Genomic DNA, 25,305 nt, shown 5'->3' on the forward strand with positions numbered 1-25,305 from the left:
AGGCACCCTTCAAATATCAGGGACCTGGAGTAGTTTGCCAAAGAAGAATGGTCTAAAATTCCAGCAGAGCATTGTAAGAAACTCATTGATGGTTACCGGAAGCAGTTGGTCACAGTTATTTTGGCTAAAGGTTGTGCAACCAAGTATTAGGCTGAGGGTGCCAATACTTTTGTCCGGCCCATTTTTGGAGTTTTGTGTGAAAAGATCAATGTTTTGCTTTTTGCTTCATTCTCTTTTGTGTTTTTTCATTTAAGACAAATTAAATGAAGATAATAATACCAAAGAATTTGTGTTTGCAATCATTTTCAGGAAGAAACTGAATATTATCTGACAGAATTGCAGGGGTGTCAATACTTTTGGCCATGACTGTATGTCTCTTTTTTTTTTATTGCAGCATGTCTTCATCTGGTGAGGAATATGTCCCCGGGACAGGGCAAGAGGCAGAAGAAGTGAGTACCATGCTTCCGTATGGATTGGAAAAAATAAACACATGTGGTTAATTTTTTTGGTTTAATTTTCAGACCTCATCCTCCATCACGCCACCACCACCGGAGGAACGGCAGGAGCAGCAAGGCCAAGTGCGGGCGGGAAGACGTGATGTAAGTACAGACGGACTGTTTTTTTTTTTTTACTTAATTTCTATGCTGGTTTATTTTCTTTTTTTTTGAACTGCATTGAAAATTCTTTCAGGTGTTTATTTTTTTTATGTTTTTGGTAAATTTTTATTAGTATTTTTTGGTAATTTTCCTTGTTTTTTTTGCTGCTTTTTTGGTTACAGATTTTTTTTTAAACTTAATTTCTAGGCTGGTTTATTTTCTTTTTTTTTGGTATTTTTTAAAGTATTTTTTTTAAATTTTCATGGTTGTTTTTTTCGATGTTTGTTGCTTTTTTTGCATTTATTTTCATTTAAAACAAAAATTTTTTCATGGCTTGTGTATCAATATGTAAAGCTCAAAGTGTGTATGTACAGTATGTGTGTGTGTGTGTGTTTGTTTGTTTGGGTATATGGGCACGGGACTATGGGATGGCGGATATGTATGATGGTATATGGGCACGGGACTATGGGATGGAGGATATGTATGACGGGTATATGGGCACAGGACTATGGGATGGCGAATATGTATGATGGGTATATGGGCACAGGACTATGGGATGGAGGATATATATGATGGGTATATGGGCATGGGACTATGGGATGGAGGATATGTATGATGGTATATGGGCACGGGACTATGGGATGGAGGATAATTATAATTTTCTTTAACTAACCACAGTTAGTTACTATGCCCGGGCAGCGCCGGGCTCTTCAGCTTGTTTTCTAGATTTTTTATTTTAAAATCTTTCAAAGATTAATGTTTGTCTTTCTTTTCTAGGCTCCACAGCGGGAGGAGGACCTCGCCCTGGACAACGACGAGCTCATCCGTCTAGTCCAGGAGCGAGTCCCGTTGTGGGACACTCGTCACCAACTGCACTCGGACAACGTGGTGATCCGGCGGCTCTGGAACGAGGTGGCCGCATCGCTGATGGATGGCTGGGACAACGCCTCTCCCCGGGTCCGCAAGGATTTTCGTAAGTATTTAAATGCAGTGTGATGCAGCAGTGATCTTGGCCGGGATCACCCAACTGTGTGTGATGCTATTAACTCCATGGAGTTTCTATCATCACACACAGTTGGATGATCACAGCCTCCAGTGTATAGTCTTACTTTTTTTCTTTTTTTTTTTTCCACCACAGTGAACAAAGTCAGAACCCATTGGCGCTCGATGAAGGACCGCTTCAACAGAGATATCCGTCAGGAGAAGCAGGTTCGCAGTGGTGCTGCGGCAAGGACCGGCACGAAGTACAGATACCATCGTGCCTTGGCATTTTTAAGACCGGTCCTTGCCTCCCGAACGTAAGTATTTTCTAGTTGTATTGTGTTTTATTCTGTGCTTTTCTATTCCACAGGAGTTGGCGATTGTTAATTTATGGTAGTAATTTCTTTCTTTTCTTTTCACAGCACCTGGAGCAGCACCCTACAACCTGGGCCTGAAGCGGCCCTTCATCAAGCTGCCCCGGACCCCTCCCAGCCATCCATCAGCGAGGAAGCACCTTGCAGGTCTGCACCACAGTCATCTGGAGACCAGGAAGCTGGTCGCTCAGGTGTTCCCCTGTCCCAGGTCTCTGCCACTGGTTTTGCGGGCACTTCCCGCCAGCAGCGGCAGAGGACCTCGGACAGGCCTCTCATGCCCGAGTTCGTTGAATTGAGCTCGGTCTTTCAGTGTAGCCTCAAGGCACTCTCCGATAGACTTGAGAGTGGTTTCCTCCTTTTGGACCAACGCTACAAGTCTATCAAGGATCGCCTTGAGCGCCTGGAAGTCGACCTCGCCAGACCAGCGCATCATTTTTATACCCAAATAGCTCGGGACATGGCGGAACACCTTACCCCTGACCTCCAGTTGACTGTCATGCAGGCCTGCAACAATGCTTTTATGCAGGCTATGCAGCAGAGTAGGATTATGCAGCAGTCAGCGGTGGAATTTCCACCGGTGCCACCCCTGACTCGTTTTACAGCATTACCTACTTCTGCTGCATATCACTGCACAGCCACCACACTTCCAAGCCTCGCCGGACACCAATATACCGCCCCAAGTCCGAGTGCAGCTGGACACTTACCCGCAAACACCATGCCAAGCGCTGCTCCTGCCTGGCCCACCACTGCTGCCGCCACCACCACTGGATGGCCCGTCGTCACCACCCCTGCCTGTAGCGCCGCCACCACCACCACCACCAGCGGGAGGACCACCCTGGTATGGACCGCCACAGCCACCACGCCTGCATGGACCGCCACCATCACCAGCACCACCACTACGGAGCAGCATCAGCTGGGGGACCCGCATTCAATATTTACGGCCCCTGCCAGGACATCCACCACCACCAGCATGCCACAGCAGGTACAAGATCCTGGCAGGCGGTCCACAAGCGCCAGGCGGTCCAGAGGCTCAAGGCGGTCCAGAGGCTCAAGGCGGTCCCCGGGGTCTAGCCAGTCCTCAGGCTCTAGCGAGGACAGCAGCAAGACGACGGGCCACCGTCATAAAAAAACAAAGACGAGGACTCTGACCCTCCCTCCTCCCTCACCTCCCACTTCACAACTTTCCTTGCCTCGGCTCCCTTCCCCCACTTCTTTGGTTCCTCCTTCCCCTAGAACCCCTTACTCCACCCAAAGCCGTTCCTCATCCCTCCACACCCCCCAGTTTCCACCAACTAAAAAATAAGTAAAATAAATGTTATATTTTTATTTCAAAATAATGTTTGGTTATTGTGTCTTTCGCCGCCTGCACACACTGCGCCGTACACTATGGTTTGTTTTTCTTTAGTTTATACCGGATGGTCAGCCATCCAACTCTGAAAGGGATACTATATTTCATTTTTTTTTTTTTTATTTATATATATAGTATCCCTTTCAGAGTTGGATGGCTGACCATCCGGTATAAAGTAAAGAAAGGGAAACCACCATAAAAAAAAAAATTATGTGTATATATATATATATATATATATATATATATATATATATATATAGAGAGAGATATATATATAGATATATACATATATATATATATATATATATATATATATATATATATATATACACTCACTGGCCACTTTATTAGGTACACCTGTCCAACTGTGTGTTAAGACTTAATTTCTAATCAGCCAATCACATGGCGGCAACTCAGTGCATTTAGGCATGTAGACATGGTCAAGACAATCTCCTGCAGTTCAAACCGAGCATCAGTATGGGGAAGAAAGGTGATTTGAGTGCCTTTGAACGTGGCATGATTGTTGGTGCCAGAAGGGCTGGTCTGAGAATTTCAGAAACTGCTGATCTACTGGGATTTTCACGCACAACCATCTCTAGGGTTTACAGAGAATGGTCCGAAAAAGAAAAAAAATCCAGTGAGCGGCAGTTCTGTGGCCGGAAATGCCATGTTGATGCCAGAGGTCAGAGGAGAATGGGCAGACTGGTTCGAGCTGATAGAAAGGCAACAGTGACTCAAATTGCCACCCGTTACAACCAAGGTAGGCAGAAGAGCATCTCTGAACGCACAGTGCGTCGAACTTTGAGGCAGATGGGCTACAGCAGCAGAAGACCACACTGGGTACCACTCCTCTCAGCTAAGAACAGGAAACTGAGGCTACAATTTGCACAAGCTCATCGAAATTGGACAGTAGAAGATTGGAAAAACGTTGCCTGGTCTGATGAGTCTCGATTTCTGCTGCGACATTCGGATGGTAGGGTCAGAATTTGGCGTAAACAACATGAAAGCATGGATCCATCCTGCCTTGTATCAACGGTTCAGGCTGGTGGTGGTGGTGTCATGGTGTGGGGAATTTTTTCTGGGCACTCTTTGGGCCCCTTGGTACCAATTGAGCATCGTTGCAACGCCACAGCCTACCTGAGTATTGTTGCTGACCATGTCCATCCCTTTATGACCACAATGTACCCAACATCTGATGGCTACTTTCAGCAGGATAATGCGCCATGTCATAAAGCTCGAATCATCTCAGATTGGTTTCTTGAACATGACAATGAGTTCACTGTACTCAAATGGCCTCCTCAGTCACCAGATCTCAATCCAATAGAGCATCTTTGGGATGTGGTGGAACGGGAGATTCGCATCAGGGATGTGCAGCCGACAAATCTGCGCCAACTGTGTGATGCCATCATGTCAATATGGTCCAAAATCTCTGAGGAATGCTTCCAGCACCTTGTTGAATCTCTGCCACGAAGAATTGAGGCAGTTCTGAAGGCAAAAGGGGGTCCAACCCCTTACTAGCATGGTGTACCTAATAAAGTGGCCAGTGAGTGTGTATATATATATATATATATATATATTATATATACACTCACTGGCCACTTTATTAGGTACACCATGCTAGTAAGGGGTTGGACCCCCTTTTGCCTTCAGAACTGCCTCAATTCTTCGTGGCAGAGATTCAACAAGGTGCTGGAAGCATTCCTCAGAGATTTTGGACCATATTGACATGATGGCATCACACAGTTGGCGCAGATTTGTCGGCTGCACATCCCTGATGCGAATCTCCCGTTCCACCACATCCCAAAGATGCTCTATTGGATTGAGATCTGGTGACTGAGGAGGCCATTTGAGTACAGTAAACTCATTGTCATGTTCAAGAAACCAATCTGAGATGATTCGAGCTTTATGACATGGCGCATTATCCTGCTGAAAGTAGCCATCAGATGTTGGGTACATTGTGGTCATAAAGGGATGGACATGGTCAGCAACAATACTCAGGTAGGCTGTGGCGTTGCAACGATGCTCAATTGGTACCAAGGGGCCCAAAGAGTGCCCAGAAAAAATTCCCCACACCATGACACCACCACCACCAGCCTGAACCGTTGATACAAGGCAGGATGGATCCATGCTTTCATGTTTTTTACGCCAAATTCTGACCCTACCATCCGAATGTCGCAGCAGAAATCGAGACTCATCAGACCAGGCAACGTTTTTCCAATCTTCTACTGTCCAATTTCGATGAGCTTGTGCAAATTGTAGCCTCAGTTTCCTGTTCTTAGCTGAGAGGAGTGGTACCCAGTGTGGTCTTCTGCTGCTGTAGCCCATCTGCCTCAAAGTTCGACGCACTGTGCGTTCAGAGATGCTCTTCTGCCTACCTTGGTTGTAACGGGTGGCAATTTGAGTCACTGTTGCCTTTCTATCAGCTCGAACCAGTCTGCCCATTCTCCTCTGACCTCTGGCATCAACATGGCATTTCCGGCCACAGAACTGCCGCTCACTGGATTTTTTTTCTTTTTCGGACCATTCTCTGTAAACCCTAGAGATGGTTGTGCGTGAAAATCCCAGTAGATCAGCAGTTTCTGAAATTCTCAGACCAGCCCTTCTGGCACCAACAATCATGCCACGTTCAAAGGCACTCAAATCACCTTTCTTCCCCATACTGATGCTCGGTTTGAACTGCAGGAGATTGTCTTGACCATGTCTACATGCCTAAATGCACTGAGTTGCCGCCATGTGATTGGCTGATTAGAAATGAAGTCTTAACACACAGTTGGACAGGTGTACCTAATAAAGTGGCCAGTGAGTGTGTGTGTGTGTGTGTATATATATATATATATATATATATATATATATATATATATATATATATATATATATATATATATATATATATATATATATATATAATATTATTTTATTTTTTTTTTATGGTGGTTTCCCTTTCTTTACTTTAACCTGGGCAGGTGAGTAGTGGAGTTTATTAAGACACAGTACACTAGGTACAGGTATAAAAAAACATGTATTTTATTTTTAACAAACAACAAAACTATTAAACCATTTGATCCTGCCATGCTACACGACCCACATCGGATAAAAAGAAGTCCGCAAATTGGTCCCTCATTTGGGCAACTTCGACTGAGGACCGAAGAGGGTGCTGAGTAAAATCTGGCAAAGGGTTGGCAGCAGGCTCATCCATGTCAAAGTTCGGCCGCTCCTTTGCCATAACAAAATTGTGCAGAACCACGCATGCCTTCACCACCTCATCCACTGTTTCCATTTTGAGATTGATGGAGGTGCTGAGAATTCGCCATCTGGACACTAGAATGCCAAAGGCGCACTCTACAGTCCTGCGAGCCCTCGTAAGCCTGTAGTTGAAAATTTTCTTGGGGTGGTCCAAGTCACGGCTGGAGTACGGCTTCAGCAGGTTTGGGCACATCTGAAATGCCTGATCCCCAACCACTACAAATGGCAGTGGTGGAGTTTGGGTTTGGGGAAGAGGCCGTGCCAGTGGAAAATTGAAATGGTTGCCGTACAACCTCCAGCCCATATCAGAGTTCTTAAAAGTCTGTGAATTGTTGCCCCGTCCAAATGCCCCTATGTCCACCTCCACAAACCGGCAGTCTGCATCCGCAATGGCCATTAGGACTGTGGAAAAGTACTTCTTGTAGTTGTAGTACTCAGAGCCACTTCTTGCAGGTTTTGTGATGCGGATGTGCTTCCCGTCCACCGCTCCTAGGCAGTTCGGGAAATTGCAGACTGCCCAGAATTTCTCCGATATTTGAAGCCACTTTTCGGCAGTGGGCAATGGCAGAAACTCCGGACACAGAACATCCCACAGAGCCCTGCAGGTGTCGGCAACAATCCCGGATAAAGTAGAGATTCCCAGCCGGTACTGGAAATGCAGGGATGAAAGACTCTCTCCAGTTGCCAGTAACCTGCCAAACATAAAAAGAAAAAATAATTATATTTCTGTCTTGGGTATTACTAAAAACACTGAAAATAAAAAAGTACATGGCCTAACTATTTTGCATATTTTTTTAATACAACATAGCAAAAAAACATTTTATAAAGGCTTGGGATTAGTACATGCCAGAAGAAAAACCATTATGCAAAAAAGCAATTTCCCAAAAATAATGTTAAAATTCAATAGCCAAAAAAAAAACAAATTTTTTGGATCAAATAAAAAAAATGGGATTAGTACATGACAGAAGAAAAACCATTATGCAAAAAAGCAATTTCCCAAAAATAATGTTAAAATTCAATAGCCAAAAAAACCTAATTTTTTTGACCAAAAAAAAAAAAAAAAATGGAAAAAGCCAAAAAAATTATGCAAACATAACAACATACATACCGTAAGGTGACAAGGAGCCTTTCTTCGGGAGGAATGGCACGCCGGAGCTGAGTGTCCCGTCTCCGGATGTTTCCTTCAACCATACCCAACAAGTCAAGGAAGCTTTCCTGGGACATCGGTGTATAGTCAGCAAATTTCTCCGGGTTTTCCTGTAGCTCGCTGTACAGCGTGTGATATGCTCCACGGCTTGCCCAGAGTTCGATGATTGGATGCCTCCAAAACCGACGCCACTGCCGTCTCTGCTGTCTCTCCCTCTCCCTTTCTTGCTGGCAACAAAAGGCATACGCCTGAGACAGCGCGATGTCAAGATCCAGCTTGAAGCGGAAATTATCCAGACGCAGGTCCATCTTGACACCGGAAACAGCAGCAAAATCTGATGAATTCAGCAGTACAGGGTCTATAAAACATTCCAATGACACACGCCCACTGTTGACCCATTGGTGTTCAAGGATTTTTCTATTGTGAAATGTCACACCTAAAAACGCATGCGCATAAAAAACGCAACTGCATGCAAAAACGCATGTAAAACGCAAGTAACGCTGCGTTTTTTTGACACATCAGCGTGCGCATGACGAAAAAAAACCGCGCGTTTGTTTTGCGTTTTTCTTTGCGTTTTTTATGCGCACGATGCGCTGCGCAAAAAAACGCTAATGTGAAACTAGCCTTGCATGTATAATGGCATTGGTGCACTCCGGAGAAATTCAACTACACACTGAGAGGTTAATTTTTCCGATTCTAAAAATTAAAAATTTTGAGCTAAAACATTTTAGCGGTAAAAATTTAATTATTCATTCTTCATTGCCCAATGTATAAATTTCTGTGAGACACACGTGATGTCAACATGCTCAATTCACCCCTAGATGAATTGAGAACTGTAGTATGTAAACTGCCATCACTTATTAATTAGTTTCTGCTGTTCTGGCACAGGAGCACTGCCAATATGACATACGCCCTCAAATCATTACAGAAAAATTTGAATTCCAATATGGCTCTCCTTCCCTTCTGAGTTTTGCACTGTGCCTCAAAAGTACGTTTCCACATATTGGGTATCCGTGTACTTGGGAGAAACTGCACAGCGAATTGTACCATGCACTTTCTCCTGTTACTCTTGTGAAATGTAAAGAAATTTAGGCTAAAAGAGCATTTTTGTGGGAAAAATGTTGTTTCTTGTTTGTGGTTTTTTTTTTTTCCCCCACAACTCAATGTTATATACTTCTGTGAAGCACCTGGGGATTTAAAAAGTGCTCGCCACAAATCTAGATACATTCCTTGAGCGGTCTAGTTTCCAATATGGGGTCACTTGTGGGGGGGTTTCAGCTTCTACATTGCTTCAGTTCCTGTGAAGCACTTGAAGGTTTAATAAGCTTCTTGAAAATGGTTTTGAGCACCTTGAAGGGTGCAGTTTTTAGAATGGTGTCACTTTTTGGTATTTTCTGTCACATAGGCCCCTCAAAGTTACTTTAAATGTGATTTGGTCCCATAAAGAAAAAAATAAAATAACAGTAATGGTTTTGTACATTTTGTTCAAAAAATCGTTCATCAAATTTTAACCTAACGTCCTAACAAAGAGATTGTTTAAAAAATTTTGCTGATGTAAAGTAGACATGTGGGATATGTTAGTTATTAACTATTTTGTGTGACATATCTCTATTGTTAAGGATATAAAAACTTAAAAATTTTTGCCAAATTTCCGATTTTTACATTTTTTTTTTTCACAAATAAGACCAGTCATATCAAACTAAAGTGTTCCAGAGTTATTGCCGCATAAAGTGATACTGGTCAGAATTGTAAAATTTGACCTGGTCATGAAAATGAAAACAGGCTTGGGGTTGAAGGGGTTAAGCTGGCCATACGTCTTTAGAAAGCTATCTCTCTAATGCATGTTCAGCCGACATCTCTCTCGCAATACATTTAAATTGCTGAGTGCTTTTGCATTTTCTGTGGGGAGAGAGAAGAAACCACTATGAGATTTGTCTTATTTTATGAAGCAAAAAAGATCCTGGCATATGAATTCCAACAGTCCCGATCTTTCTCTCCTCACTTCATCTGTCGTGGAAGAGGCAGGCTGCTTCACACATATTGGACGGTTAGCGCATATCGCTGGGTTCGCTTTAGATGCTTGACTGAAGGAGGATAAAATGTGTGACACCTCCAGGGAACAACCACTGGTCTCTACTTGTGACACTGTTTTGGGAAATTATGTCCCATTTTAGGAAGAACTTTCCCCAATACACTTATTTTTGGAGCTAGTGTATGTATTTTATAAATGTGATGCAGGCTCTCATAAAATCTTGCTGGTATTTACAGTTTGGTGTTTGATGGTTGGTTTAGGCTTCTAAAGTTCTGTAAGAAAATCAGGTTGCCGGTAACTACAGTACACAAGGTGAACAATTTGGACAAAGACATTCTTGAAGAGCAGCATAAGATGATGGTGTATGAAGACACTCTGGAGTCTCTGAAGGTAGGTGCTGCATTTTCTGAATTGGTGTTCCTTATCAAAGACATTTGTGGCATATTGCTCTGGTGGACCACCGATGTGCTTTTGACTGGGTGTGGTGGTGGAGGCTGACTTCTTTGAGCCTCACCAAGAATTATGACTACTGATAACCACATTCATCTTTTTCAGTGTACACAGGCAGACCTAATGACTGCAGCGGTGGATCATAATTCAGGTTTTATAACTTGTTCTTTCTCCTTAGCATGAAATTCAGGAAGCTGTAGAGACTACAGAAAAGATAGAAGACGCTATAGTGGCTTTAGAAGGAAAGATTGAAGCCATGAAAAAACTGACCCAGGTATATACGATTCACTGTAAAGAAGTTAAAAAAAAAAAAAAAGGGGTTTAATGGGATGGATGTAGCGGAGTTGTAGGTGTTGTGTCAAGCAATGTTTTACATTTTCCAAAGCCTGAAAAGTTACAGAAAATGGCTAAATTCACCCCATCCCACAACATGCAGTGGCATGTAAAGGTTTGGGCACCCCATGTCAAAATTACTGTTATTGTGAATATTTAAGCACGTTGAAGATTATATGATGTCTAAAAGGGCTAACCTTAAATATGACACATTTTCTTTTTTTTTTTTTCCTTAAAACACATACATATCTTCATTTTTTACATTTTAAAAATTACAAAAAGAAAAATGGCCCTATGCAAAAATTTGGGCATGCTGCCTGGTTAATACCTAGTAGCACCCAACTTGTATACACTTTTTGTAGCCAGCTAAGAATATTTCAATTCTTGTTTGAGGGATTTTCATCCATTTTTTCCTTGGAAAATTATTCCAGTTCTGTAAGATTCTTGGGTCGACTTGCATGCACTGCTATTTTGAGGTCTAGCCATAGATTTTCAATGATGTCCAGATAAGAGGACTATGCGAGCCATTGTAAAGCCTTCATTTCACCTTATGATGTGTTTTTACATTTGTAGAAGCCATCCACATCCTCAGCTTTTTTTTACAAATGGTGTCATGTTTGCATCAAGAATTTGTTGAAATTTTAATGAATCCACTCTTCCCCATTCCATTGGCTGCAACACAACCCCAAAGCATTGATTCCCCCCCCCCTTCATGTTTAATGGTTGGCGATATGTTGTTTTCCTGAAATTATGTGCCCTTTTTCTCAACACATACGTTTTGATCATTGTGGTCAAAGAGTTCTATTTTAACCTCATCAGTCCACAGGACTTGTTTCCAAAATGCATCGGGCTTGTTTATATGATCATTTGCATATTTCTGACACGGATTTTCATGGCGAGGCTGCAGGAGAGGTTATCTTCTGATGACTCTTCCATAAAGGCCATTTTTGTTATGAGTGGGTCACCGAGGAGGAAAACAAGACCAAGCCAAGTCACAGAATAGCAGAGAGGTTGGTAACTACGCGGATTGCAGACAACCGGACCCTAACCACACAACTAACAGCAGCCGTGGAGCGTACCTACGATGATTCTAGACTCCTCATCACAGCCGGAGGACTAAATAAGCCTAAATCAAGAAAAGGGGAAATCTAAAACTTCCCCAGAGCAGACCCCAAAGGAATAGACAGCCCCCACACGTGTATTGACGGTGAGACAAGATGAAAACACGAACACAGGAAAATAGGCTGAGCAAATGATGGGGCCCACACTAGCTAGAAAGGACAGGAAAGGAAAGATACTGTCTGCAATCACGCCAAAAAACCCTGCAAAAATTTCCAACACTTCTGATAGCAAAAAATACCCTGACGTCACTAGACTTCTCCCACTAAATCAGCACTCTGGCATATTCTGAGAACAGAGTAAAAAGAGGCCAATCTAATAAGGGACAAAAAGCAAACTGGCACATACAGTGACATAAGAATGGAAATTCAGCACAGCCCCAGCCGGGGCTGGCTGACCACACAAGAAAACTGAATAGACCACACCAAAACAAGTGTGAACATTAGCAGAGAACACTTAGCTTGAAGGCAGGAACTGAGCTGGAAAATGAGACCTCAGGAGGCAGGAAAAAATCACCAGCATGGGAATAGGGAGTCGGCTGTCTTAAATCCAGTCTGAGACTGCAAATGTCCAATCCTCTTCCTCATTATCAGGTGGCAGGTCTCTGTTAATTAGATCAGCTTCACTACCTCCTGCCACCACCAGAGGGAGCCCGGAAAGAGAACTCCAGAAACCAGAGGCAGACCAGAAAATGAGTTCACAACACATTTTTGTGCAGGTGTCTCTGAACAGTAAAACAATGTACCACAACTCAAGAGTCTACTAAATATTTCTGAAGGTCTTTTGCAGTCAAACGGAGGTTTTGCCTCTCTAGCAATCCTATGAGCAGCTCTCTTTGAAATTTTGCTTGGTTCTCCATACCTTGTCTTGAAGTCCACTCTTCCTGTTAACTGCATTTCTTTATTACATTTCCAACTGAGGAAAGGGCAACCTAAAAATGGTTTGCTATCTTCTTATAGCCGTCTCCTGCTTTGTAGGCCACCACCATTTTCATTTTCAGAGTGCCAGGCAGCTGCTTAGAATAACCCATTGCTGCTGTTTTTCGGCACAAGATTAGAGGATGCTGGGTTTTCATAAAGCTATGAAATTTGCATCACCCGTCCGTTCCTAACGATGATCATGAACAAGCCATATCACCCTAATAGGCTAATTAAGGTCTTTTAAGGTCTGAAACCTTGGTCAAAGTTACCTGGGCTCACAAATCTCCAAGGGTGCCCAAATTTTAGCATCTTCCCACTCTCCTTTTTGTAATGTTTAAAATGTAAAAGCCTAAAATACAAAGGAAATGTGTCATCTTTAACATTAGCCCTTTAAGAGATAATTTCATCTTCATCTTGCTTAACTGGTCACAATAAGTCATTTTGAACAAGTGTGCACAAACTTTTACATTCCACTGTACATGTTCATCAACTGGAGAATATTCCAAAATGGTGACTTCCATAAATGTCCTTGTATTTGTATGGGTAGTAATGTATTGACGTTATAATATACTGTATGTAGTTCCAATATAGTTGAACTTTGTTTTAAAAGTTCTGTAATGGTAGTAGAAAAAATATATACATTACCGTGTATAAGCCGAGGCACCTAATTTTGCCAAGAAAAACTGGTAAAACTTGTTGACTCGAGTATAATCTGGGTGTGCATTGTTTCCTCATCCCTATCCTGGTATGCATGGCTCTTTGTTCCCATCCTTGTCTGCATGGCTCCTCATCCCCATCCTTTTCTTAATAGCTCCTCATCCCCATCCCTGTCTGCATGGCTCCTTTATCCCCATCGTTGTCTGCATGGCATCTTATCCCTATCGTCTGCATGGCTCCTCATCCCTATTCTTGTAATGCATGGCTCCCATGAGAAAAGCATAAGAGGAAAAAAAAAACATCCTACTTTCCTTCCCTGCGCGCCCCCGCAGCATCTTGTTCCAGTGCCAGCAGCTCCTGCGGCCGGGCGATAATGTGTCCCTGCTCATTGAGGGAATGAATATTCATAACTCTTAAGTAGCATGCACCTGTGATAGCCCGGTAGCTGCTGGAAGTCAGGAGCTACGACTGTAACTGTGTGCGCTATAAGAGAAATGAATATTCATTGCCAGTGCAGTGAATATTCATTTATTCGGTTGCCCATGACCGCACCAACGAGAGGGGGGATCCGCCCTTCAGGAACAGTAAACCTACAGATACAAAAGGGCGGCACCTCTCCCACGCATCAAGTTGGTTTCCTGTACCTGGAGGATGGGGTTCCTACAGATACCTGGAGGAGTAGTTGGATCCCAGGCCCAGCCAGGTGGTTCAGGTAGCGGAGATTCTCTTACCTCGGCCGGTGCGGGGTCCCTGGAAGCGCCACGGTGGGTCCGAGGAGGATTCCAGGTCAGTGAGCGGAGCAGGTAGAGCGGTGTCCAGAGGATTTCTGTCCCCGGAGGCCCAGAGCCGGCAGGTAAGTATCCTCCTTGATTGGCTCTGTCGGCTCCTGACTCGTGCTCTCCGACGTGCTGCGGCGTCTTCCGGTTTCAGCAGCATCGAAGGCTGGGTGATCCGGCATGGCGGCTGGTGACATCCCTGGGTGATCCTCTGGCGCGCTCCTGCGGCCTCACTGGAGGTCGCGATGGTGACGTGTCGGGCGGGGCCTAGGAGACTCCTGGGAGTTGGGTGCCAGCCGTCTTTTTTTTTCCCCGGTATATCGCCAGGTCGCGTGTGTGTGGCTTGCCGGTGATGATGGGTGGGGCGTGGAGTTGGGAGACATGTTGGGTCCAGAGGGGGGCGGTACACCCTTGTTCAGAGACTGTCTGACCCGGATATCTGGGGGAGGGGACATACAAGGGTCCTGGATGCCTGCAGACACTGCTTCTGAGCCATTACCAGAATGGAGGTGGCAGAAGCTTCCTTGGAGCAGCAGGAGGACCAGCAGCAGCTGCGGGGACAGCAGAATATAGAGCAGCACGCTTCTGAGAGGCCCCGTACAAAGCCCTGACAGGCAGGTATTAGCCTGGCAAGTGGTCAGTCCAGCAGCAGGAGTTCCTCCAGGGTGGAGGAATCTGCAGCATCGGCGGAGAAATGTACCCCTCATGATCCGGTACCTACTAAGCTGCAAAACGGGTAAGAGATCCTCGTGAAAGTACACTCTGTGATTCAGTCTTCCCCTTATATTTTGTTCTGCTAGGGAAAGAAGTGTTCTGGGAAGTCGAGGCATATGGAGTGTGCCCTCTGCGGATGCCCCCTGCCAGACGCTTACCCAAAAAAGTTGTCAGCCTTGTGTACGGCAGACAGTAGGGTTCTAAAAAGGGGGGCAGTTAGCCTCTAGATTAGAATGCAGTGCCTTATATATCTGTCATGATCCCAGTGCGGGTTTTTGAGCTGCACACCGGGGGTTAATGTCTGGAGCTCTGTGCAGGTTTTGACCTGCACACTTGGGGTTAATGATTGTGGCCTCTTTCTGGTTCTGGGAGAGCTTCATAAACCCCTGGGTAGCTTCAATCCCTGCCAGTTATACTTTTGCCACTGGCCTAGTGTGCTGACCCCCGTGTGCCTGTTTGTTGCTATAGCTTGTTTATATGGTTCTGACCCGATTCTGTTTCCCGTTGTGAGTTTGCCTGTTGATTTTGTACTGCGTTATTATCTGTGTATGACTCATTGCATGTGACCTGACTACTCTCTGCTCGCCCCTCTTGTACCTTGCAACTATCTGTGTATGACTCATTGCATGTGACCTGACTACTCTCTGCTCGCCCCCTTTGGTACCCTACAGCTATCTCTGTGTGTGACTCATTGGCTACGTCCTGACTATTCTCACTGTCTATTCCCCTTGGTAACTTTGTCTCGCAGTTACTCTGCTAGGAATTGTCTTGCAGCTCCTAGCTCTGTGGAGTTTAGGCCACGCCCCCAGCAGTCACGTGCTTCAGGTCCTGCAGCTCTGAAGTACGCATCTATTCGGTTGTTGCCCGCTCCACAGGTAGCTTTGAGCACTGTTCGCTTTACTCAGGACACGTGCACTGGCTCAGTGAGCAAGTTCAGTGCGGTGTCTCTGACAATATCCCTCTCCTACAGGTAGAGAAAGAAACCTCCAACTTCACAAGCCTAAGGGAGATAATTAGGACAGAGGTGAAGGAGTCCTTAAAGTCCCTATCTCAGGGGGAAAGTTCCAAGAGGAAGGGGAGTGGAGGTAGAGCGAGTTTTACGGACTCTTATTTCTCGACTGACCTTAGAAGGGGTGAAAATTTCTTGGGACCGCCTTCTTCTGCATCATCTTCAGAGGAGGACTCTAGCCGTTTCTGCTTTCCCTTAGACTGCATGGACAAATTGGTAAAAGCGGTCAGGTCCACTATGGGGGTAGCAGATTCTAGGCCGGAGCATTCAGTACAGGACTTAATGTTTGGCGGATTGTATCCAAGGAAACGCAGGTCCTTTCTGTTGAATAGTAAAATTCAGAGCCTAGTAGACCGGGAATGGAAGAGGCCAGAAATAGGGGCTCCTTGCCCCCGGCATTTAAACGAAAGCTCCTAAAGAATCTTCCCTACCCCTTGAGGACCTGGGTTCCTTGAAAAACTCTTTAGACAAAAAGAGACATGGGAGATGTCAGCTGGCTTCCTAAGACCGGCGGTAGCTTCCACTTTTACGGCCAGATCCATGATGGTCTGGCTGGATCAACTAGAGTCCCAGTTAGACTTTTATCTTGAATGCCTTACCAATTATTCAGGGTGCTGCAGCTTTTCTAGCCGGCGCTTTGACAGACTCTGTAAGTATGGCGGCTAGGGCAGCAGTGCAGTCCAATGTGGCTTGGAGGGCACTGTGGTTGAAATGCTGGCCGGGGATATCCAGGCCAGATGCCAACTCTGCTCCATCCCAAGTGAAGGAGAGTACCTTTTTGGTCCAGTCCTGGACAAACTTTTAGAAAAAGAAGGGGATGATAAAAAGAAGTTCCCCAGTTTACCAACTCCTTCCTACCGACATCCTTTCAACAGGAGAAGGTTCAATCGTAGGAGACCTTCCAGGAAGCAAGCTAAGTGGGATGAAAGGAAGAGGAAAGGTACAGGATTTATGTTTGGAGGCTCCTCACAGGAGCATAAAAAACCATCCTAATGACTAGCGGTGCTCATGGGGGTTAGGCTGGCGACCTTCTATCCGGCCTGGTCTCTGATCTCCAACAGTGAATGGTTTAAGTCTAATTTCATCAGGACTTCAGTTAGATTTTTCTTGTATTCCTCAGAATAGATTCAGGATTACTCCATTCCGATCATCTTCAAATCAGAATGCCCTGGAGTCAGAGATCCATGATCTATGTCATAAAAGGGTCCTGGTAGAGGTACCAGAGGCACATAAAGGTGGAGGATTCTACTCCCCTCTATTTTTGGTTCGAAAACTAGATGGTTCCTTCAAATCCATCATTAATCTTAAGTCCCTCAATAAATTTCTGGTAATACGTCACTTTAAGATGGAGTCAATCAGTTCAGCAGTATAGCTATTGTTTGAAAACTGTTTTATGGTGGTATTAGATCTAAAGGATGCTTATTATCATGTACCCATTCATGTAGCCCATCAGCGTTTCCTTAGAGGGGCAGTACGTCGCTTTCAGTTTAGGGCCCTTCTCTTTGGCCTTGCAGTTGCCCCTCTCGTGTTCACTAAGGTTGTAGATGAGGTAATGGCACACCTACCTGAATCCGACATCATTTTTCCCTACCTCGACTACTTTCTTATTGTAGGCAGAACAGCGGACCATTGTTTAGTGCAGTTGCAGAGGGCAATGTCCGTCTTGGAATGCTTAGGGTGTCTACTAAATATCAAAAAATCACAGGTACAGCCCCTGCGTGCAGCAGTTTTTGGGCCTAATTTTAGACTCTGAGAGTCAGGAGTGTCGTATACCGCCTGACAAGTTGATTGGCCTGCGTTATCAGGTTCTCACAACCCCACCATGTCCCTTAGGAAGGCCATGTCCCTGTTGGGTTCTCTGTCATCCTGCATCCCCATGGTCCGGTGGTCACAATTTCACACAAGGACTCTACAAAAGGACTTCTTGTTGAATGATGGGGGCCTTGGGGGTTGTTTGGAGGGTCTGCTGACTTTATCCCGAACCTCTGTAAGATCCCTTGAGTGGTGGCTAGATCATAGTAACTTATCCAGAGGGGTGCCCTGGGAGTATTATATAATCCGGGTAGTCACCACGGATGCAAGCCCTAGTAGTTGGGGGGCTCATATGGGGAGGTCATGGTCCAGGGTCTATGGGAACACCATAAGATAAAGGTATCTTCTAACCTGAAGGAATTAACAACAGTAGAACTGACAGTTAAGACTCTTTGTATATCTGCAGGGTCATCACGTGCGAGTCCTTTCCGACAATCAGGTCGCAGTGGCTTATATCAACCACCTTGGCGGGACTCGTTCCAGACCTCTGGCAGCAACAGAACGCCTTTTCCAGTTAGCAGAGCAACATTTTCAATCTTTGACAGCACTGCATATAAGAGGGAAAGACCATTTCACAGTGGACTTTTTAAGCCGCAACCTACTGAGACGGAGGAATGGTCTCTAAAAAATGCCATCTTCAACCAGATTGTGCGGATGTGGGATCAGCCGGACTTGGACCTCTTCGCTACCAGTAGGAACAGAAAAGTGAGACAATTCTGTTCACCGTACCCCAGAGAAGGCCCGCTGGCAGTAGATGCCTTCCTGATTAAAATGGATTTTCAGTCTGGCTTATGCCTTTCCTCCCTTATCTCTGCTACCTCTAGTGGTGAGGAAAATCAGGACTGATAAAGCAAGGGTATTAGTGATCACTCCCTTTTGGCCCAGGAGAGCATGGTTCTCATGTCTCAGGGCCTCGTCTATGTCCAATCGTTGGGTGCTGCCGGACATTCCAGATCTCCAATCCCAGTGCCCAGTCTACCATCCTCAGGTGGCTGGCCTCCATCTGACGGCATGGAATTTGAAAGGTCGTTACTAAGGGATAGAGATTTTTCTCCAAACTTAATAAATTCCCTTCTTAAAAGTAGGAAAGAGGTTACAACCAGGATCTATGCTAGGACCTGGAGGAAATTCTTACAGAACTTGGAAATTATAGCTGGGAAGGGGGTTCCAATAGCTCAAATCCTGGCGTTCCTTCAGAAGGGTCTAGACATGGGTCTCTCCACCAGCACCCTTAAGGTGCAGGTATCAGCCCTGGGACCCTTTTTAGCTGTGGCGTCGCCAGCAACTACTGGGTTAGCAGGTTTATCAGAGCAGCGGGAGGGTACAGACCCATAGTTGGGGAAAGGTTTATGCCATGGGATTTAAACCTAGTACTCATGGCCATGACGTGGACTCCTTTTGCGCCCATTTCATCAGCTTCTGTGAAAATACTCTCCCTCAAGGTAGCCTTCTTAGTGGCGTTAACATCAGCACGGAGAGTCAGTGACATCCAGGCACTTTCTAGACTCCCTCCATATACAGTTACATGACGATAGGGTAATATTAAGGCCTGATCCAGATTACTTGCCTAAAGTAGCTTCCAGTTTTCATAGAACACAGGAAATAATCCTTCCATTTTTCCTCCCCAACCCGGTCAACCAGAAAGAAAGGAAGCTCTACACTAGATGTTAGGATATGTCTCCTAGAATACCTATCAGTCACTGATTCCTGGAAAAAGAACAGTGCCTTGTTTTCTCCTTTAAAGGTACCAGGAGGGCTCTTAGGGTGTCAAGGAGCACATTGGCTAGGTGGATTAAGGAGGCTATTTCTCTAGCGTACACGTCAAGCGGCAGGTCGGCACCTGAGAGACTGAGGGCGCATTCCATTCAATCCATGGTAACCTCGTGGGCGGAGAGGTCGGAAGTCTCCATTGACCAAATATGTAAGGCGGCCACTTGGTCCTCTTCAAGCACATTTTGCTGCAGTCATTATAGGTTAGATTTGGGTGCTTTCTGAGACCTCTCCTTTGGTATAAGGGTACTGCAGGCTGTAGTCCCTCCCTAAGTAGTTATAAGTAATTATTAAAGTCTTAGTTGCTTACCGTTAATGGTATTTTTCATAGCCCATGACAGCACCCTTAGATTCCCTCCCTTTCACATTGGGTGTGCACTCCTTCCTCTCATAAAGTTCACATGTGTGTAATAGTTAGTAGTTGGAGTATTTTTCATAATCTTGCCATTAACCTTGGTGGTCCTCTCGAGCTCTGTAATCCAACTGATGCATGGGAGAGGTGCCGCCCATTTGTATGTGTAGGTTTCCTGTTCCTGAAGGGTGGATCCACTCTCTCGTTCTTGCTGTCATGGGCCCCAAAAAATACCATTAATGGTAAGTAACTAAGACTTTCTCTTTAGAAACGGGCTCAGGCTTTAACCGCAGCCGCCGGCACCTGCCTCCTGTGATTCGTTGCTCTCCCTTCCCCGCTGTCCTTTGGGACAATGACTCTTGTATAAGCTGAGGGCTCATTTTCAGCACAAAAAAGGGCTGAAAAACTCTGCTTATGCATGACTATATACGGTACATTTCTCATAAAAACAATACACAATCAGTAATTTTATCCTATTAAAAATGGAAAATAAAGCGTTTAATGATCCGTAAATATAATAGGTCTTTTTTTATTAAATAAGTTAATAGTAAGTAAATAAAACACTTAAATGTGCTTTAAGGCCCCTTTACATTTAGCAATGCTCCAGCGATCCGACCCGGTCAGGTTCGCTGGTGCATCGCTAAATGATCGCTAGTGAGCTGTCACACAGGCAGACCTCACAGCGATGCAGCAGCAACACAGCGCAAGATACTCACCTTTCACACACAGCGATCCTGACGTCCTCCCGCCCGCCTCCACGCGTCGCTGAAATGGAGCCGGACATTCTCGCGCGATCAGCGATGGACAGCGGGGGAGCCGGTCGGAGGTAAGTATCACACATAGCGATTATCGCTATAACATCACAAAATCGGTGACGTTATAGCGATATCGCTATGTGTAAAACCCCCTTTACTGTTCTCATGACGACCTGTCTAGTAAATGGTGGTAATAATCAGGGAGTCGGAGTTTGAGTCGGAGCCCATTTTGGTGGAGTTGGAGTCGGTATAAAATGGACCGACTGACTCCTAAAATATATATAGTAAATTGGGTACAGTTGTTCAGTGCAGTTTCTGGAGAATATTTTTTTCATAAGAATTTGGGAAAGTTATGAATCCTGATCTAAGGTCTAGACTTTTAGCTGAGCTGAATCTGTTCTGCAGTTTATGTTCACAGTAGTGAAGCTCCTCCTCTACAGATAAGGGGGAAAAATAACAAACACAATGGGAAGGAATGCTTGTATTGATCTCAGAACTTCTGGAGTGAACAGGAAAGTAGAATTAAGGCAAGTACTTCTTAAAGCATATCTAAACTTTCAATAAACTGTGCATAAATCAATAGTCCAGTTTGTTTTCTCTGTATGCTTGAGGTTTTAGCTTGTTTTTCCTCTTGGCTCCGGTTTGGAGAAATTAGCTGCTCTGATGACTTATATACACTATACATAGAATATAAGGGGAAAAACTGTTTTCTAATATAATACAGTAACAGGATCGATGAGGACATATATATTTGTGTGTGTGTTTTGGAATATGATCAGCACAAACATGCTCCCTCCCTCCTCCCCTCTTCATAGACTGTGAAGAAATATGACGTGAAACATTTAGTGAGCTGTACCCTGAGACAAGCCTGACATTGAACGTTCAGAGTTCATCAGCCCTATTGATTTATGCAAACATTGTTTTATTTCTATCCTAATTTATACAATGCATGATTCCCTATTCTTGCAAGAATTTCATTATACCTTATTTTTTTTGCAGGACAAAATTAGTTTGAGAGCGAGCCTACATAATTACAAAATGTCTAAGAAGCATGTTATGAAGTCAGCTGTATTTGAGCATTTCACAGTGACTCAAGATAAAAAATATTGTGTGTCAATGGATAAGTGACCCAGATGAAGAAAATGCTGTGATGCCAAAATCGGTGCATACTCAGGCAGTGATAAAAATGCTCCTTCAAGAGCTTCTAAAAAGACATTTACAATGCTGCCACCCAGAAGTTTACAAAGCTGTGATTGAAAAAGATCACAGCAGCACCAAAAAAACCAGAGCCCAGCACTTTCCGCCAGGAAACCATTTTACAGCTCTTAATGGAGAAATGGCCCGCAAACTTGGTGTTTCTGTGGAAAGTGAAAGTATTAGAAAATTAGTGATTGAAGAAGCCATTAAACAAATGAAAGATCTTAAGACTCTCAAGAGACGCTTTGTGTTTCTTAAAATGGATGCCTGCACTCGTCACAAAGTGAACTATTTTGCTATCAAAGTTCAATATGTTTGTGACCACAAAAAAATTGTTACTAAGATGCTGCCAGTAAAAGATACTAAAGCTCATCGCAGCAGCCACTTTCTCCAGACCTTAGTGGAAAAAGTTGAGCAAGATTATGAACTAAAAAAAAAAACAGGTTCTTGCTATTGTAACTGATAATGCTTCAAACATAAGTACAATTAAACTGATGAATGAGAATAATGAAGGTGAACAGCAGCTAGAAGAACATTTCACATTCAGTATGTTGGAGGTGGAAGCCACAGTCCTGTTCCCATAACGGAGGACAAACAGATATTACTACAGAAGAACATCAAAAAGATTCTTTACAATTAGATAATCTTGTTGAAGCTGCTTCACACCTCTTTACTATTCATCACATGCGCTGTGTTGTGTACATGCTGCAGCTGGCAATAAGACAGTCTGCAAGAGGGACATGCTGGAACTCTGATTAGCAAAGTGAGGAAATTGGCTATTGCTGCCAGAACCCCTAAAATTGATTCCATCTTGAAAAGACGTGCTGTAAAAGGGGCAATTGTGGTTAAAGCCACTTGGTGGGGCAGCACCTATTTAATGATTTAGCGATTGCTTGAGCTGAAACCCTTCCTTGTAGAGTAGATATGGCCAACCCTCAGGTAACACTACATGAAGGTCAAAGGACACAGGTTTCTAAATTGAAGGAATTGCTTCATCGCCCGTTTAGTGTCTAAAAAGTTACAAGCTGAGGATTTAACTCATGGCATTTTTATAAAGGAGTGGAAAAACTTGTTGTTTTGCCTGTCCCAAAGAGGAGGTTTAATCGCAGATGGCATTGCTGCTTCAATGAAACGGAGAGAGACACTGTTATTATAGAAAAAAAAAAATTCTTCTGGCAGCTGGTTGTGGACCCAAGTCATCGTATATTGCTGGATTATCAACAGCTTACTAAAGGAAAAGAAGCTCTGAGGTAGCAGTTAGGATGAGTGGGCTACAGGACGGCCAAGAGCAAGAGGACTTGGGTCCTGCCAGTGCTGCTGCTGCTGTTTCTTCATCCTCATCAGATGAGGAGTTTGATTTTGACAAGTACTGTATATACTCGAGTATAAGCCGACCCGAGTATAAGCCGACCCCTCCTAATTTTGCCCCCCAAAAACTGGGAAAACTTATTGACTCGCGTATAAGCCTAGGGTGGAAAATGCAGCAGCCACTGGTAAATTTCAAAAATAAAAATAGATACCAATAAAAGTAAAATTAATTGAGACATCCGTAGGTTAAATGTTTTTAAATAGCCATATTGAATCAGGAGCCCCATATAATGATCCATACAGTTCATGATGGCCCCATAAGATGCTCCATACAAAATACACCCCATATAATCCTGCACGAAGGTTAATAATGGCCCCATAAGATGCTCCATATATTATGCCCCATATGCTGCTCCATAGATTATGCCCCATATGCTGCCCCATAAGATGCTCCATAGATTACGGTATACGCCATATGCTGTTCCGAATGGTTAGGACCCCATATGCTGCTGCAAATAAAAAGACATATTCTCCTCTCATTGCTGGGGCCAGGTGCCGGTGTCCTGAGCAGGCGGCGACACCGGCGCAATATGGGGGACAGGTGCCGGTGTCACTGCTGGCTCAGAGCCCTGGCACCTGCTATATTCACCTGTCCTTGCTCGACCGCCACGCGCCGCTGTCTTCTGGGTCCCTCTGTCAGTGACTATTCAGGCGGAGGGCGCGGCGCACACTAACCACGTCATTGCACCCTCTGACCTGAACGTCACAGACAGAACGCAGCGGACAGAGCACCGCACGGCGGTGTAACGGAGACAGGTGACTATCGCATATACTTACCCCTCCTGGCATGGTCCCTGGCAACTCTTCCTTCCTTCAGCAGTCACGTGGTACAGCTCATTAAAGTAATGAATATGCGCATATTCATGACTTCAATGAGCGGTACCACGTGACTGCTGAAGGATGGCGCCGGAGACCTTGAGAGAAGCAGGGGGGCTGCAGAGATGTGTCGGGGGGGTAAGTATGATCTGACACCCCAGCTCCCCCTCCCCGGCCAACCCTCTGGTGTATATGACTCGAGTATAAGCCGAGAGGGGGACTTCCAGACTTAAAAAATGGTCTGAAGCTCTCGGCTTATGCTCGAGTATATATGGTATTTGGACGACTTGGAGCAGGCAAAGTGTTACTGCAGGGAAAAATATTCCACTCCCATAGAAACCAGACCATATTTCAACAACATTTTTCACTTGCTTTCAAAGAAGTAGGAAGACTTCAATCGTTAATCAAAACTGACTGTGCACGAGGCAATTCCTTTATACCTTGAAATTGTTAGAGATGTTGCCTATGTAGTTACTGCTTTGCTTCCAACCCAAGTTAGTGTAGAGAGGTTGTTCTCTAGCCTTAAAATTATTAGGTCAGATTTTAGGTCATCTATGAAGGAGGATCTGATGGAGGCAATTTTATTTCTCAGAACAAATTCATAGACTGCACCAATGTTATTTAGTATGTTTTTGTTGAAAACTGTTTTTCCACTTACTGCATAGTGTATAATAAATTGTAAACATGCAAAAGTTTTTTGTTCTAAATTTGTATTCAAATAAATATATTTTATGTTCTATCTAAATGGCTTGATTAGTGTATCATAATAATGATTAAAAGTCTGATGTTACCGTTTTACTGCAGTGAACTTATCACTTAAACATAAGCCATGTATAAGGGAGTAGGAGTCGGTGTCATGGAAATTGAGGAGTCTGAGGTTTAGCTTACAGACTCCACAGCTCTGGTAATAATAAGAAAAAAATGTGAATTGCTTGTTTATGCATTCTGCATTTGGATGCAGCTTTTGGATAGGGCTTCCTGCAGTTTTTCCTAGCCCTATTAACAAGGCATGGCACAGGCGGTTAGCAGTGTGAGGTAGGTCTGTCCCTGCAGATGCATTATTAGCTGTGCATACTGCCACCCCAGGTGTCCTGAGTGTCTCTGTTGGATCTGTCTTTGATTCATTATTTGCTCTGAATCTTGTTGGTGTTCAGCTTCATTAATTCTGTCTCTGATGTTTTATCACAATATTTCTAATTTTCAGGATCAAATCGTATTAAATATAGATGCCCTGGAACTTCCACAAAGGACATTTGAGGCTCCTACAATGCAAGTATGTAGGTCTTTAAGCATGTGTTTTTCTGAAATAATAATAATCTTAATTATATGAAAAACATTTTGATGGTATACTTTATATGGTAAGCTTCTTCACTCGCGCTTCCCTTGGACATCTTGGAAAGGTGGGGAGACCAGCGTAAGGGGAGTGTAAGGTAATTTTATTTTACAGTCTTTAACCCCTTATAACGACCGCCGATATGTATTTTAACGGCAGCAGTTAAGGGTACATACACTAACGTTCAAAAGTTTGGGGTCACC

The 25,305-nt window shown here is 44.2% G+C and overlaps 2 protein-coding genes across 3 annotated transcripts in view; both read left to right on the forward strand.

The window, feature by feature from the left end:
• LOC141100080 (centromere protein Q-like) overlaps positions 1-25,305 on the forward strand; it is a 74,450-nt gene that overhangs the window by 21,027 nt on the left and 28,118 nt on the right. For both annotated transcript variants that reach the window (XM_073588284.1, XM_073588283.1), the window contains exons 6-8: positions 9,982-10,111; positions 10,350-10,445; positions 24,974-25,042. In XM_073588284.1, the coding sequence (XP_073444385.1) occupies positions 9,982-10,111; positions 10,350-10,445; positions 24,974-25,042 (295 nt within the window). The remainder of the gene's footprint in view (positions 1-9,981; positions 10,112-10,349; positions 10,446-24,973; positions 25,043-25,305) is intronic.
• Positions 357-3,368, forward strand: LOC141100078 (uncharacterized). The gene is made up of 5 exons (XM_073588278.1): positions 357-449; positions 522-599; positions 1,374-1,569; positions 1,735-1,894; positions 2,000-3,368. The coding sequence occupies exons 1-5, from the start codon at positions 363-365 to the stop codon at positions 3,252-3,254; spliced, it is 1,776 nt and encodes a 591-aa protein (XP_073444379.1). The 5' UTR covers positions 357-362; the 3' UTR covers positions 3,255-3,368.

Source organism: Dendrobates tinctorius, unplaced genomic scaffold (assembly GCF_039654945.1).
Source record: "Dendrobates tinctorius isolate UK_male_01 unplaced genomic scaffold, ASM3965494v1 ptg000103l, whole genome shotgun sequence".
NCBI classification, from domain to species: domain Eukaryota; kingdom Metazoa; phylum Chordata; class Amphibia; order Anura; family Dendrobatidae; genus Dendrobates; species Dendrobates tinctorius.

Bases quoted from the DNA above. Each gene is read 5' to 3' on its own strand.
- LOC141100078 (XM_073588278.1), top strand. From the start codon at position 363: ATGACTGTATGTCTCTTTTTTTTTTATTGCAGCATGTCTTCATCTGGT. The intron at 600-1,373 runs GTAAGTACAGAC...TTTCTTTTCTAG, and splicing joins TGCGGGCGGGAAGACGTGAT to GCTCCACAGCGGGAGGAGGA. The intron at 1,895-1,999 runs GTAAGTATTTTC...TTCTTTTCACAG, and splicing joins CCGGTCCTTGCCTCCCGAAC to CACCTGGAGCAGCACCCTAC.